The sequence below is a fragment of the Protomyctophum parallelum genome (genome assembly GCF_964188405.1).
Source record: "Protomyctophum parallelum genome assembly, chromosome: 1".
Taxonomy (NCBI): domain Eukaryota; kingdom Metazoa; phylum Chordata; class Actinopteri; order Myctophiformes; family Myctophidae; genus Protomyctophum; species Protomyctophum parallelum.
Window position 1 is genome coordinate 2,467,368 of NC_139697.1, and position 15,000 is coordinate 2,482,367.

At 44.9% G+C, this 15,000-nt stretch overlaps 1 protein-coding gene across 1 annotated transcript in view; it reads left to right on the top strand.

Moving 5' to 3' along the window:
* The window catches only part of LOC310866031 (chromodomain-helicase-DNA-binding protein 4-like), an 87,252-nt gene that overhangs the window by 67,644 nt on the left and 4,608 nt on the right, over nucleotides 1-15,000 (top strand). Inside the window, 5 exon segments of the mRNA XM_083775317.1 lie at nucleotides 1,944-2,346; nucleotides 6,083-6,148; nucleotides 8,762-8,965; nucleotides 12,844-12,952; nucleotides 13,231-13,363. Coding sequence (XP_083631443.1) covers nucleotides 1,944-2,346; nucleotides 6,083-6,148; nucleotides 8,762-8,965; nucleotides 12,844-12,952; nucleotides 13,231-13,363 — 915 coding nt within the window.

Here is a 15,000-nt window from a genome sequence, read left to right on the forward strand (position 1 = left end):
GCCTGTCGAAGGTACAGTGGAAGTTTGTTAAACTACAGAGGCTGCCTGTCGAAGGTACAGTGGGAGTTTGTTTAACTACAGAGGCTGCCTGTCGAAGGTACAGTGGGAGTTTGTTAAACTACATAGGCTGCCTGTCGAAGGTACAGTGGGAGTTTGTTAAACTACAGAGGCTGCCTGACGAAGGTACAGTGGGAGTTTGTTAAACTACAGAGGCTGCCTGTCGAAGGTACAGTGGGAGTTTGTTAAACTACAGAGGCTGCCTGTCGAAGGTACAGTGGGAGTTTGTTAGTTAAACTACAGAGGCTGCCTGTCGAAGGTACAGTGGGAGTTTGTTAGTTAAACTACAGGCTGCCTGTCGAAGGTATATTTAAGCAATAAGCCACGAGAGGTCTCAGCTTACCGGGTATTTTACACTGGCTGGGAGGGTAGGCAGACCCGAGGCGCAGCGGAGGGTCTTCTACCCCCCCCAGCCAGTGTAAAATACCCGGTAAGCCGGGGCCTCCAGTGGCTTATTGCTTTTCTAAAACGGTTACAAACATATAGCAATATTAACCTAATAAAACTATTGAATTCACAAAAGCAGCTACGCTTTGCGCCACCAGAGCGAGCCACATCACGTCCTTGTTTTGCTCGGCAAGTAGGCTATGTGACGGGAGAATAGCGCTTGATGTATTTACGGGGCTGCCTGGAGCCACACATTCACAGCCGTATGAGCCGGGCGGTGCTTAGACGCCCGCACGGCATGTGTTTGTAAAGCAATCAAGCGCTCCCCTTCCCCAGTTCAGCTACAAAGCTGCAGGATGATACAAAGTGATTGAAGGAGTGGGTTATCGGTGAAATTTACACCGGTCACGTGACGGTAACCAGCCAATCAGAATGAAGTATTGGGACTACCCGTTTTAGAAAGTGGGAGTTTGTTAAACTACAGACGCTGCCTGTCGAAGGTACAGTGGGAGTTTGTTAAACTACAGAGGCTGCCTGTCGAAGGTACAGTGGGAGTTTGTTAAACTACAGAGGCTGCCTGTCGAAGGTACAGTGGGAGTTTGTTAAACTACAGAGGCTGCCTGTCGAAGGTACAGTGGGAGTTTGTTAAACTACAGAGGCTGCCTGTCAAAGGTACAGTGGGAGTTTGTTAAACTACAGAGGCTGCCTGACGAAGGTACAGTGGGAGTTTGTTAAACTACAGAGGCTGCCTGTCGAAGGTACAGTGGGAGTTTGTTCCATGCCGTCGGCCCGTAGAAGCAAAAAGCTGCTTCCCCGTATTTCTTTTAGGCAAAGCGAGCAGGCCAGCAGTGGAAGACCTTAGGGGGCGGTTTGGGACATATTTAGGCAGGCAGTCATGTAGGTAGGAAGGTGCGAGACCATTGAGAGCTTTATACACAAGTAAAATCATTTTAAAATCAATCCTAAAAACAACCGGAAGCCAGTGCAGTGATGCCAAAACTGGAGTAATATGTTCTCTCATCTTAGTTCTAGTTAAAACTCTGGCTGCTGCATTTTGGACAAGTTGTAATCTGTCAGTTGTTTTCTTAGGCAGTCCTGAAAAGAGCGCATTGCAGTAATCAAGCCGAGAAAAAACAAAGGCGTGGATTAGCGTTTTTGCATCGTCCAAGGACACATAGGCTCTGATTCGTGCAATATTTCTAAGGTGAAAAAAGGCAATCTTGGTAACATGATTAATGTGTGAATTAAAATTCCTCCTTCTCCCCCCGCCTCCTCTCCTCTCCTCCCTCCTCCTCCTCCCCCCTCCTCCCCTCCTCCTCCTCGCCCCCTCCTCCTCCTTCCTCCCCCCCTCCTCCTCCTTCCCTCCTCCTCCTCCTCCCCCCCCCCCTCCTCCCTCCTCCTCCCCCCCCCCCCCCTCCTCCTCCTCCCCCCACCCCCCCCCCCTCCTCCTCCTCCTTCCTCCCCCCTCCTCCTCCTCCCCCCCCCTCCCCCTCCTCCAGGTGATAGCCATCCCAGACGACGAGGAGAAGAGCCCACCAGGGGGCGATGCTGCGACGGAGCAGAGCGACGAGGACAGGAAGAAGAAGAAGAAGAACGGCGTGTCGGCCGCCGAGCCCATGGCGGCCGCCGCCGCGGCCGCCAGCGCCACGACGGACGGCGCTAAGCCCAGCAGCAACGGAGAGGCCGCGGCCAGCACGCCCTCCGAGAAGGACGGCGAGGCCGAGGCGGGGGCGGGGGCGACCAAGGAGAAGGAGGGGGGGGCGGAGAAGAGCGCCGCCGTCACCGCGGAGGCTGCCGGGGGCGACGAGGACAGCAAGGCTCCGTCGGAGGTCAAGGTGAAGGCGGAGGGCTCGGCGGCGGACGTGAAGGCGGAAGACGCCCACGACGGCAAATCTGCCACGCGTAAGTGTTTCTGAAACGGTGCCGTAAGAGACTCACCGCGCTCTCTGTTTTTACTAGAACTACAACATGACGTCACTGAGGTGATGAGAGACTCACCTCTCACCCCAAACACATCTCTGTTTTTACTAGAACTACAACATGACGTCACTGAGGTGATGAGAGACTCACCTCTCTCTCTGTTTTACTAGAACTACAACATGACGTCACTGAGGTGATGAGAGACTCACCGCTCTCCTCTCTGTTTTTACTAGAACTACAACATGACGTCACTGAGGTGATGAGAGACTCACCGCTCTCTCTGTTTTTACTAAAACTACAACATGACGTCACTGAGGTGATGAGAGACTCACCGCTCTCTCTGTTTTTACTAGAACTACAACATGACGTCACTGAGGTGATGAGAGACTCACCGCTCTCTCTGTTTTTACTAGAACTACAACATGGCGTCACTGAGGTGATGAGAGACTCACCGCTCTCTCTGTTTTTACTAAAACTACAACATGACGTCACTGAGGTGATGAGAGACTCACCGCTCTCTCTGTTTTTACTAGAACTACAACATGACGTCACTGAGGTGATGAGAGACTCACCGCTCTCTGTTTTTACTAGAACTACAACATGACGTCACTGAGGTGATGAGAGACTCACCGCTCTCTCTGTTTTTACTAGAACTACAACATGACGTCACTGAGGTGATGAGAGACTCACCTCTCTCTCTGTTTTTACTAGAACTACAACATGACGTCACTGAGGTGATGAGAGACTCACCGCTCTCTGTTTTTACTAGAACTACAACATGACGTCACTGAGGTGATAAGAGACTCACCGCTCTGTTTTTACTAGAACTACAACATGACGTCACTGAGGTGATGAGAGACTCACCTCTCACCCCAAACACATCTCTGTTTTTACTAAAACTACAACATGACGTCACTGAGGTGATGAGAGACTCACCGCGCTCTCTGTTTTTACTAGAACTACAACATGACGTCACTGAGGTGATGAGAGACTCACCGCTCTCTGTTTTTACTAGAACTACAACATGACGTCACTGAGGTGATGAGAGACTCACCGCTCTCTCTGTTTTTACTAGAACTACAACATGACGTCACTGAGGTGATGAGAGACTCACCGCTCTCTCTGTTTTTACTAGAACTACAACATGACGTCACTGAGGTGATGAGAGACTCACCGCTCTCCTCTCTGTTTTTACTAGAACTACAACATGACGTCACTGAGGTGATGAGAGACTCACCGCGCTCTCTGTTTTTACTAGAACTACAACATGACGTCACTGAGGTGATGAGAGACTCACCGCGCTCTCTGTTTTTACTAGAACTACAACATGACGTCACTGAGGTGATGAGAGACTCACCGCTCTCTCTGTTTTTACTAGAACTACAACATGACGTCACTGAGGTGATGAGAGACTCACCGCTCTCTGTTTTTACTAAAACTACAACATGACGTCACTGAGGTGATGAGAGACTCACCGCTCTCTGTTTTTACTAGAACTACAACATGACGTCACTGAGGTGATGAGAGACTCACCGCGCTCTCTGTTTTTACTAGAACTACAACATGACGTCACTGAGGTGATGAGAGACTCACCGCTCTCTCTGTTTTTACTAGAACTACAACATGACGTCACTGAGGTGATGAGAGACTCACCGCTCTCTGTTTTTACTAGAACTACAACATGACGTCACTGAGGTGATGAGAGACTCACCGCTCTCTCTGTTTTTACTAAAACTACAACATGACGTCACTGAGGTGATGAGAGACTCACCGCTCTCTGTTTTTACTAAAACTACAACATGGCGTCACTGAGGTGATGAGAGACTCACCGCTCACCCCAAACACATCTCTGTTTTTACTAAAACTACAACATGACGTCACTGAGGTGATGAGAGACTCACCGCTCTCTCTGTTTTTACTAAAACTACAACATGACGTCACTGAGGTGATAAGAGACTCACCGCTCTGTTTTTACTAGAACTACAACATGACGTCACTGAGGTGATGAGAGACTCACCGCTCTCTGTTTTTACTAGAACTACAACATGACGTCACTGAGGTGATGAGAGACTCACCGCGCTCTCTGTTTTTACTAGAACTACAACATGACGTCACTGAGGTGATGAGAGACTCACCGCTCTCTGTTTTTACTAGAACTACAACATGACGTCACTGAGGTGATGAGAGACTCACCGCTCTCCTCTCTGTTTTTACTAGAACTACAACATGACGTCACTGAGGTGATGAGAGACTCACCGCGCTCTCTGTTTTTACTAGAACTACAACATGACGTCACTGAGGTGATGAGAGACTCACCGCGCTCTCTGTTTTTACTAGAACTACAACATGACGTCACTGAGGTGATGAGAGACTCACCGCTCTCTCTGTTTTTACTAGAACTACAACATGACGTCACTGAGGTGATGAGAGACTCACCCAAACACATCTCTCTGTTTTTACTAAAACTACAACATGACGTCACTGAGGTGATGAGAGACTCACCGCTCTCTGTTTTTACTAGAACTACAACATGACGTCACTGAGGTGATGAGAGACTCACCGCTCTCTCTGTTTTTACTAAAACTACAACATGACGTCACTGAGGTGATGAGAGACTCACCGCTCTCTGTTTTTACTAAAACTACAACATGACGTCACTGAGGTGATGAGAGACTCACCGCTCACCCCAAACACATCTCTGTTTTTACTAAAACTACAACATGACGTCACTGAGGTGATGAGAGACTCACCGCTCTCTCTGTTTTTACTAAAACTACAACATGACGTCACTGAGGTGATAAGAGACTCACCGCTCTGTTTTTACTAGAACTACAACATGACGTCACTGAGGTGATGAGAGACTCACCGCTCTCTGTTTTTACTAGAACTACAACATGACGTCACTGAGGTGATAAGAGACTCACAGCTCTGTTTTTACTAAAACTACAACATGACGTCACTGAGGTGATGAGAGACTCACCGCTCTCTCTGTTTTTACTAGAACTACAACATGACGTCACTGAGGTGATGAAAGACTCACCGCTCTCTGTTTTTACTAAAACTACAACATGACGTCACTGAGGTGATGAGAGACTCACCGCTCTCTGTTTTTACTAAAACTACAACATGACGTCACTGAGGTGATGAGAGACTCACCGCTCTCTGTTTTCACTAAAACTACAACATGACGTCACTGAGGTGATGAGAGACTCACCTCTCACCCCAAACACTTCTCTCTGTTTTTACTAAAACTACAACATGACGTCACTGAGGTGATGAGAGACTCACCGCTCTCTCTGTTTTTACTAGAACTACAACATGACGTCACTGAGGTGATGAGAGACTCACCGCTCTCTCTGTTTTTACTAGAACTACAACATGACGTCACTGAGGTGATGAGAGACTCACTGCTCTCTGTTTTTACTAAAACTACAACATGACGTCACTGAGGTGATGAGGGACTCACCTCTCTCTCTGTTTTTACTAAAACTACAACATGACGTCACTGAGGTGATAAGAGACTCACCGCTCGCTCTGTTTTTACTAAAACTACAACATGACGTCACTGAGGTGATGAGAGACTCACCCAAACACATCTCTCTGTTTTTACTAAAACTACAACATGACGTCACTGAGGTGATGAGAGACTCACCGCTCACCCAAACACATCTGTTATTTTTTCCCTACACCTTATCGACCTAAAACTTCTTGTCCACAGCCGAGGACAAGAAGGAGGAGAAGACTGAGAAGATGGACACCACCCCTGCTGCGGACGAAAAGAAAGGTACCTTAACCTCTCGCCTGCCACGAGCATAGGCTCACGCAAGTCCATTAGCGTGCTTGTGTGTTTGTGATGTGAACACAGAATTCTTCAACTTGGCTATAGTAATAATAATAATAATAATAATGAATTCTATAGTATGTATAGCATAGTATAGTATAGTTTAGCTCACCGAGCAGATACTGTGGGATAAGGCCTCTGCTGCTCACAGGCAAAATGTCCCCCTGCCGTGCGAGGGGTTATACTCATAGAGTTATATATCTATAGAGAAGACACCCGAGTTCTCCTCCCATCCACTTGCATTAAGTTGCTCAAAAGCGCATGAGGCGGATTCACTCCTCCTTCCTGGTAGGAACAGAGTGCATTCTGGGATTGATTGGTTACAAACACATGAACGCGCTGCCGTTGACTATCATTGTGCCGTTTGTGCGCGTTCACGTATGAAACATTCGTTCACGTGTCATGGCCCCAATCACATGAACGTGCGCAATGATAGTCAACGGAGCAGCGCTGGCTCGAGCTGCACTACCAAATCCGGCCACTATGTCCATTTCGCCTCAGGGTTTCCTCTGGGTGCCTTCTCTAGAAATATATACTCTAAGGTTATACTTTACAGAAAATAAACTGAACCACGTACAGTAAGCTACTCACCGAAACAAAGCCTGCTAGGAACCTAGGAAAAAGTCTACTCTGGGCTGGGGAGCGTCTCAGGTCCCCAGTCTGTGTTTTTGTGCCATGTTAACCCATTCTGACCGGGCACCCATTTTGGTGTCAGCATCATGTTATGCTTTATCTATTGAAAAATAGCAGATCTACAAGCTCAAAAATAGCAGACCTAACAAGCTCATATTTTTTTAAAATCTGATCTCAGGTCAGAATGGGTTTAATCAGACCAGTGTGTGTCCCAGTGGAAACCTCGTATGAATCTGATCTCAGGTCAGAATGGGTTAATAAAGCCATGTACCGGACAGATTACGGAAACTGCTTCTACGACGGCATTTCAGGGTTGCGTCCTTGTTGATCCACTTTATTTCATGACAAAAAGAGTGCATTTTAGAGTGAAGATGGACACGGAGACTAGACTTCTCCAGTTTCATTGAATGGTAAAATGGTCCATTTATATTGCGCCTTTATCCAAGGCGCTTTACATAGATTGTGCATTACATTCACCCATTCACACACACATTCACACACCTTTTACATAGATTGTGCATTATACATTCACCCATTCACACACACATTCACACACCTTTACATAGATTGTGCATTACATTCACCCATTCACACACACATTCACACACCTTTTACATAGATTGTGCATTATACATTCACCCATTCACACACACATTCACACACCTTTACATAGATTGTGCATTACATTAACCCATTCACACGCACACATTCACACACCTTTACATAGACTGTGCATTACATTCACCCATTCACACACACATTCACACACCGATGGCAGCGGAAACCATGCAAGGCACCAACTAGCACATCGGGAGCAATTAGGGGTTCTGTGTCTTGCTCAAGGACACTTCGACAGTAACTCTGGGGGAGCCCACAGGGTTCGAACTGGCAACCTTACGGTTACCATCCAGCCACTCTACCGCTGACCACCGCCGCCCCACGATGCATCATATTATGAAACATTCAGTACTTTAATTTAAATTCATGGAATGATACATCATATTATGAAACATTCACTACTTTAATTTAAATTCATAGAATGATGCATCATATTATGAAACATTCAGTACTTTAATTTAAATTCATGGAATGATACATCATATTATGAAACATTCAGTACTTTAATTTAAATTCATAGAATGATACATCATATTATGAAACATAATAAGGACTCTGGTGGAAATGAGGGCCTTATTGCCCGATGCAGTCACATTTTAGTCTAGTTTTTATTTATTTTGACGACATTGTCAATATATTTAGTCCTAGTTTTAGTCATCATGCCTTAGGTTTTCATTTGGTTTTCGTCAGTGGGGGAAATAAAAGATAGTCAACGGAACATTTTTCGTCGTAGTTTTAGTCGACGAAATCAACACTGCTCCAGTGTTTTAGTCGACTAAAACCAAGACGAAAAATGTTCGTCGACTACCTTGTTTTTTCACTGTCAGAAAATTCATGGAAACTAAATGAAAACTAAGCTACGATGACTAAAACTAAATATGTTGACAATTTCGTCAACAAAAAAAGGACTAGACTAAGATGTTAGGAAGGGACCAGTAGAAGTCATTTTACACTCGGTTGCATGCTGAAAACAGCCGATCTACAAGCCCGCGTTGTGCATCGCTTGTAGATCGGCCATTTTCAGCGAGTGTAAAAATCGGGCCTATATCACGACGGCATCGTCGAGGCACCGCCGAAACACATTTTAGTCGACTAAAATCGGGCCTATATCACGACGGCATCGTCGAGGCACCGCCGAAACACATTTTAGTCGACTAAAATCGGGCCTATATCACGACGGCATCGTCGAGGCACCGCCAAAACACATTTTAGTCGACTAAAATCGGGCCTATATCACGACGGCATCGTCGAGGCACCGCCAAAACACATTTTAGTCGACTAAAATGGCATGTGGACTGAAACCAGCAGAGCCCAAGGACGACAAGGACGTGGCCACGAAGACGGAGGAGGGGGGCGGAGCTAAGCTCCAGAACGGCGACGCCCCCAAGGAGGAGAAGGGCGGGGCCGTGGGCGGAGCCGTGGGCGGAGCCGCGGCCGCCGCGGCCTTAGAGGAGAAGAAGAAAGCCAAGACGAGGTTTATGTTCAACATCGCCGACGGCGGCTTTACAGGTACGTGCACGCACATGCACACGCTATGCACACACACACACACACACACACACACTATACACACACACACTCTAGGCCAGGGATGTCAAACTCAAATACACAGTGGGCCAAAATAAAGAAATTGGTAGAAGTCGAGGGCCGGACTGTGTTTCAACACACGGGGCACCGCGGTCAGGAGGACGTCCCAGGCAAATAAGCAAGAAAGTAAATGCATTTAAAACTGAAAATGCATTATTATTAAGCTCAGTTTCCAGTTCTATGATGCTCACAAAGCAGGACTTGTAGTATCATGGTGGTCCGTGCAGTATACCAGAGGGCCAGTTCTAATACTAATTAAATATCATCCCGCGGGCCAAAGATAATTCATTCACGGGCCTGATTTGGCCCCCGGGCCTTGAGTTTGACATATATGCTCTAGGCCCTACAGTTTTCTTAACCCATTCTGACCTGAGATCAGATTCTAAAAAAATGTTCTTCTACATCCTGACAGTTTTCTGAAAAAGCTATGTTTCTATGTCAGTCGTTCTTCAAAAATAGCAGACCTACAAGCTCGTGAGCTTGTAGGTCTGCTATTTTTCAATTGCTGAATTATAACATAATGTTTAAAACACCAAAAGGGGTTCCCGCCCCAAATGGGGTTTTAATATCAATTTCTGCTAAGCAGCAAGCTATACTCTGCTCCAGACTGTACGACGGAAGCATTTATATTTGACTCATGATCAGAGCTTCCGTTGCTCCAGACTGTATGACGGAAGCATTTATATTTTACTCATGATCAGAGCTTCCGTTGCTCCAGACTGTATGACGGAAGCATTTATATTTGACTCATGATCAGAGCTTCCGTTGCTCCAGACTGTATGACGGAAGCATTTATATTTGACTCATGATCAGAGCTTCCGTTGCTCCAGACTGTATGACGGAAGCATTTATATTTGACTCATGATCAGAGCTTCCGTTGCTCCAGACTGTACGACGGAAGCATTTATATTTGACTCATGATCAGAGCTTCCGTTGCTCCAGACTGTACGACGGAAGTATTTATATTTGACTCATGATCAGAGCTTCCGTTGCTCCAGACTGTACGACGGAAGTATTTATATTTGACTCATGATCAGAGCTTCCGTTGCTCCAGACTGTACGACGGAAGTATTTATATTTGACTCATGATCAGAGCTTCCGTTGCTCCAGACTGTACGACGGAAGCATTTATATTTGACTCATGATCAGAGCTTCCGTTGCTCCAGACTGTACGACGGAAGCATTTATATTTGACTCATGATCAGAGCTTCCGTTGCTCCAGACTGTACGACGGAAGCATTTATATTTGACTCATGATCAGAGCTTCTGTTGCTCCAGACTGTATGACGGAAGCATTTATATTTGACTCATGATCAGAGCTTCCGTTGCTCCAGACTGTATGACGGAAGCATTTATATTTGACTCATGATCAGAGCTTCCGTTGCTCCAGACTGTATGACGGAAGCATTTATATTTGACTCATGATCAGAGCTTCCGTTGCTCCAGACTGTACGACGGAAGCATTTATATTTGACTCATGATCAGAGCTTCCGTTGCTCCAGACTGTACGACGGAAGTATTTATATTTGACTCATGATCAGAGCTTCCGTTGCTCCAGACTGTACGACGGAAGTATTTATATTTGACTCATGATCAGAGCTTCCGTTGCTCCAGACTGTACGACGGAAGTATTTATATTTGACTCATGATCAGAGCTTCCGTTGCTCCAGACTGTACGACGGAAGTATTTATATTTGACTCATGATCAGAGCTTCCGTTGCTCCAGACTGTACGACGGAAGCATTTATATTTGACTCATGATCAGAGCTTCCGTTGCTCCAGACTGTACGACGGAAGCATTTATATTTGACTCATGATCAGAGCTTCCGTTGCTCCAGACTGTACGACGGAAGCATTTATATTTGACTCATGATCAGAGCTTCCGTTGCTCCAGACTGTACGACGGAAGCATTTATATTTGACTCATGATCAGAGCTTCCGTTGCTCCAGACTGTACGACGGAAGCATTTATATTTGACTCATGATCAGAGCTTCCGTTGCTCCAGACTGTACGACGGAAGCATTTATATTTGACTCATGATCAGAGCTTCCGTTGCTCCAGACTGTACGACGGAAGCATTTATATTTGACTCATGATCAGAGCTTCCGTTGCTCCAGACTGTACGACGGAAGCATTTATATTTGACTCATGATCAGAGCATCCGTTGCTCCAGACTGTACGACGGAAGCATTTATATTTGACTCATGATCAGAGCTTCCGTTGCTCCAGACTGTATGACGGAAGCATTTATATTTGACTCATGATCAGAGCTTCCGTTGCTCCAGACTGTACGACGGAAGCATTTATATTTTACTCATGATCAGAGCTTCCGTTGCTCCAGACTGTACGACGGAAGCATTTATATTGGACTCATGATCAGAGCTTCCGTTGCTCCAGACTGTATGACGGAAGCATTTATTTTGTACTCATGATCAGAGCTTCCGTTGCTTCAGACTGTATGATGGAAGCATTTATATTTTACTCATCATCAGAGCTTCCGTTGCTCCAGACTGTACGACGGAAGCATTTATATTTTACTCATGATCAGAGCTTCCGTTGCTCCAGACTGTACGACGGAAGCATTTATATGTTACTCATGATCAGAGCTTCCGTTGCTCCAGACTGTACGACAGAAGCATTTATATTTGACTCATGATCAGAGCTTCTGTTGCTCCAGACTGTACGACGGAAGCATTTATATTTGACTCATGATCAGAGCTTCCGTTGCTCCAGACTGTATGACGGAAGCATTTATATTTGACTCATGATCAGAGCTTCCGTTGCTCCAGACTGTACGACGGAAGCATTTATATTTGACTCATGATCAGAGCTTCCGTTGTTCCAGACTGTACGACGGAAGCATTTATATTTGACTCATGATCAGAGCTTCCGTTGCTCCAGACTGTACGACGGAAGCATTTATATTTTACTCATGATCAGAGCTTCTGTTGCTCCAGACTGTATGATGGAAGCATTTATATTTGACTCATGATCAGAGCCAATGAGTCGGTCGGTGTAAGCTTGCCACCATTGGTGTGTGAATGTGGGAAGTGAGGACGCTGGCGTCGACTGTTCGCCGCTTCACCTCCCAATGTATGAATGAATGAACCATTGTAAAGCGCTTTGAGCACTTGGAAAAGCGCTATAAAAATGCAATTCATAAAAATGCAATTCATTAGAGCTTCCGTTGCTCCAGACTGTATGACGGAAGCATTTATATTTTACTCATGATCAGAGCTTCCGTTGCTCCAGACTGTACAACGGAAGCATTTATATTTTACTCATGATCAGAGCTTCCGTTGCTCCAGACTGTACGACGGAAGCATTTATATTTGACTCATGATCAGAGCTTCCGTTGCTCCAGACTGTATGACGGAAGCATTTATATTTGACTCATGATCAGAGCTTCCGTTGCTCCAGACTGTACGACGGAAGCATTTATATTTTACTCATGATCAGAGCTTCCGTTGCTCCAGACTGTACGACGGAAGCATTTATATTTTACTCATGATCAGAGCTTCCGTTGCTCCAGACTGTACGACGGAAGCATTTATATTTGACTCATGATCAGAGCTTCCGTTGCTCCAGACTGTACGACGGAAGCATTTATATTTGACTCATGATCAGAGCTTCCGTTGCTCCAGACTGTATGACGGAAGCATTTATATTTTACTCATGATCAGAGCTTCCGTTGCTCCAGACTGTATGACGGAAGCATTTATCTCCCTGTCTCTCCCTGTCTCTCTCTCTCTCCCTGTCTCTCCCTCTCTCTCCCTGTCCCCCCCCCCCCCCCCCCCAGAGCTGCACTCCTTGTGGCAGAACGAGGAGCGTGCGGCCACGGTTACCAAGAAGACCAATGAGATTTGGCATCGTCGCCATGACTACTGGCTGCTGGCCGGCATCATACAGTATCCTTTCCTCCTAACGCTCCACATCAATCAGTCTTTTAGCTTGAGGGAACCCCCTCAAGGACAGGACCCCTGGGGGAATCCCCCTCAAGGACCCCTGGGGGAATCCCCCTCAAGGACCCCTGGGGGAATCCCCCTCAAGGACCCCTGGGGGGAATCCCCCTCAAAGACCCCTGGGGGAAACCCCCTTAAAGACCCCTGGGGGAAACCCCCTTAAAGACCCCTGTTGTTCCAGCCTGTGTTTTGTGGGTTGTTCCTTCACTCTCTCGTCCAATCAGACACGGCTACGCTCGCTGGCAGGACATCCAGAACGACGTGAAGTACGCCATCCTCAACGAGCCCTTCAAGGGAGAGATGAACCGAGGGAACTTCCTGGAGATCAAGAACAAGTTCCTGGCCAGGAGGTTTAAGGTAGGGAGGAAGGGGTTTACTGCCCCCTGCTGGAGGTTTAAGGTAGGGAGGAGAGACCATAGCATCAGGTTTACTGCCCCCTGCTATGAAATAAATGCTTTAACATGTAGCTATAGGTGTAATGTTAGAGTCCACAGAAGACATGTAAATATGAAATAAATGCTTAAACATGTAGCTATAGGTGTAATGTTAGAGACCACAGAAGACATGTAAATATGAAATGAATGCTTAGACATGTAGCTAGGTGTAATGTTAGAGACCACAGAAGACATGTAAATATGAAATAAATGCTTAAACATGTAGCTATAGGTGTAATGTTAGAGACCACAGAAGACATGTAAATATGAAATAAATGCTTAAACATGTAGCTATAGGTGTAATGTTAGAGACCACAGAAGACATGTAAATATGAAATAAATGCTTAAACATGTAGCTATAGGTGTAATGTTAGAGACCACAGAAGACATGTAAATATGAAATAAATGCTTAAACATGTAGCTAGGTGTAATGTTAGAGACCACAGAAGACATGTAAATATGAAATAAATGCTTAAACATGTAGCTATAGGTGTAATGTTAGAGACCACAGAAGACATGTAAATATGAAATAAATGCTTAAACATGTAGCTATAGGTGTAATGTTAGAGACCACAGAAGACATGTAAATATGAAATAAATGCTTAAACATGTAGCTAGGTGTAATGTTAGAGACCACAGAAGACATGTAAATATGAAATAAATGCTTAAACATGTAGCTATAGGTGTAATGTTAGAGACCACAGAAGACATGTAAATATGAAATAAATGCTTAAACATGTAGCTATAGGTGTAATGTTAGAGACCACAGAAGACATGTAAATATGAAATAAATGCTTAAACATGTAGCTATAGGTGTAATGTTAGAGACCACAGAAGACATGTAAATATGAAATAAATGCTTAAACATGTAGCTATAGGTGTAATGTTAGAGACCACAGAAGACATGTAAATATGAAATAAATGCTTAAACATGTAGCTATAGGTGTAATGCTAGAGACCACAGAAGACATGTAAATATGAAATAAATGCTTAAACATCTAGCTATAGGTGTAATGTTAGAGACCACAGAAGACATGTAAATATGAAATAAATGCTTAAACGTGTAGCTATAGGTGTAATGTTAGAGACCACAGAAGACATGTAAATATGTAATAAATGCTTAAACATGTAGCTAGGTGTAATGTTAGAGACCACAGAAGACATGTAAATATGAAATATATGCTTAAACATGTAGCTATAGGTGTAATGTTAGAGTCCACAGAAGACATGTAAATATGTAATAAATGCTTAAACATGTAGCTATAGGTGTAATGTTAGAGACCACAGAAGACATGTAAATATGAAATATATGCTTAAACATGTAGCTATAGGTGTAATATTGGAGACCACAGAAGACATGTAAATATGAAATAAATGCCTAAACATGTAGCTAGGTGTAATGTTAGAGTCCACAGAAGACATGTAAATATGAAATAAATGCTTAAACATGTAGCTATAGGTGTGATGTTAGAGACCACAGAAGACATGTAAATATGAAATAAATGCTTAAACATGTAGCTCTAGGTGTAATGTTAGAGACCACAGAAGACATGTAAATAT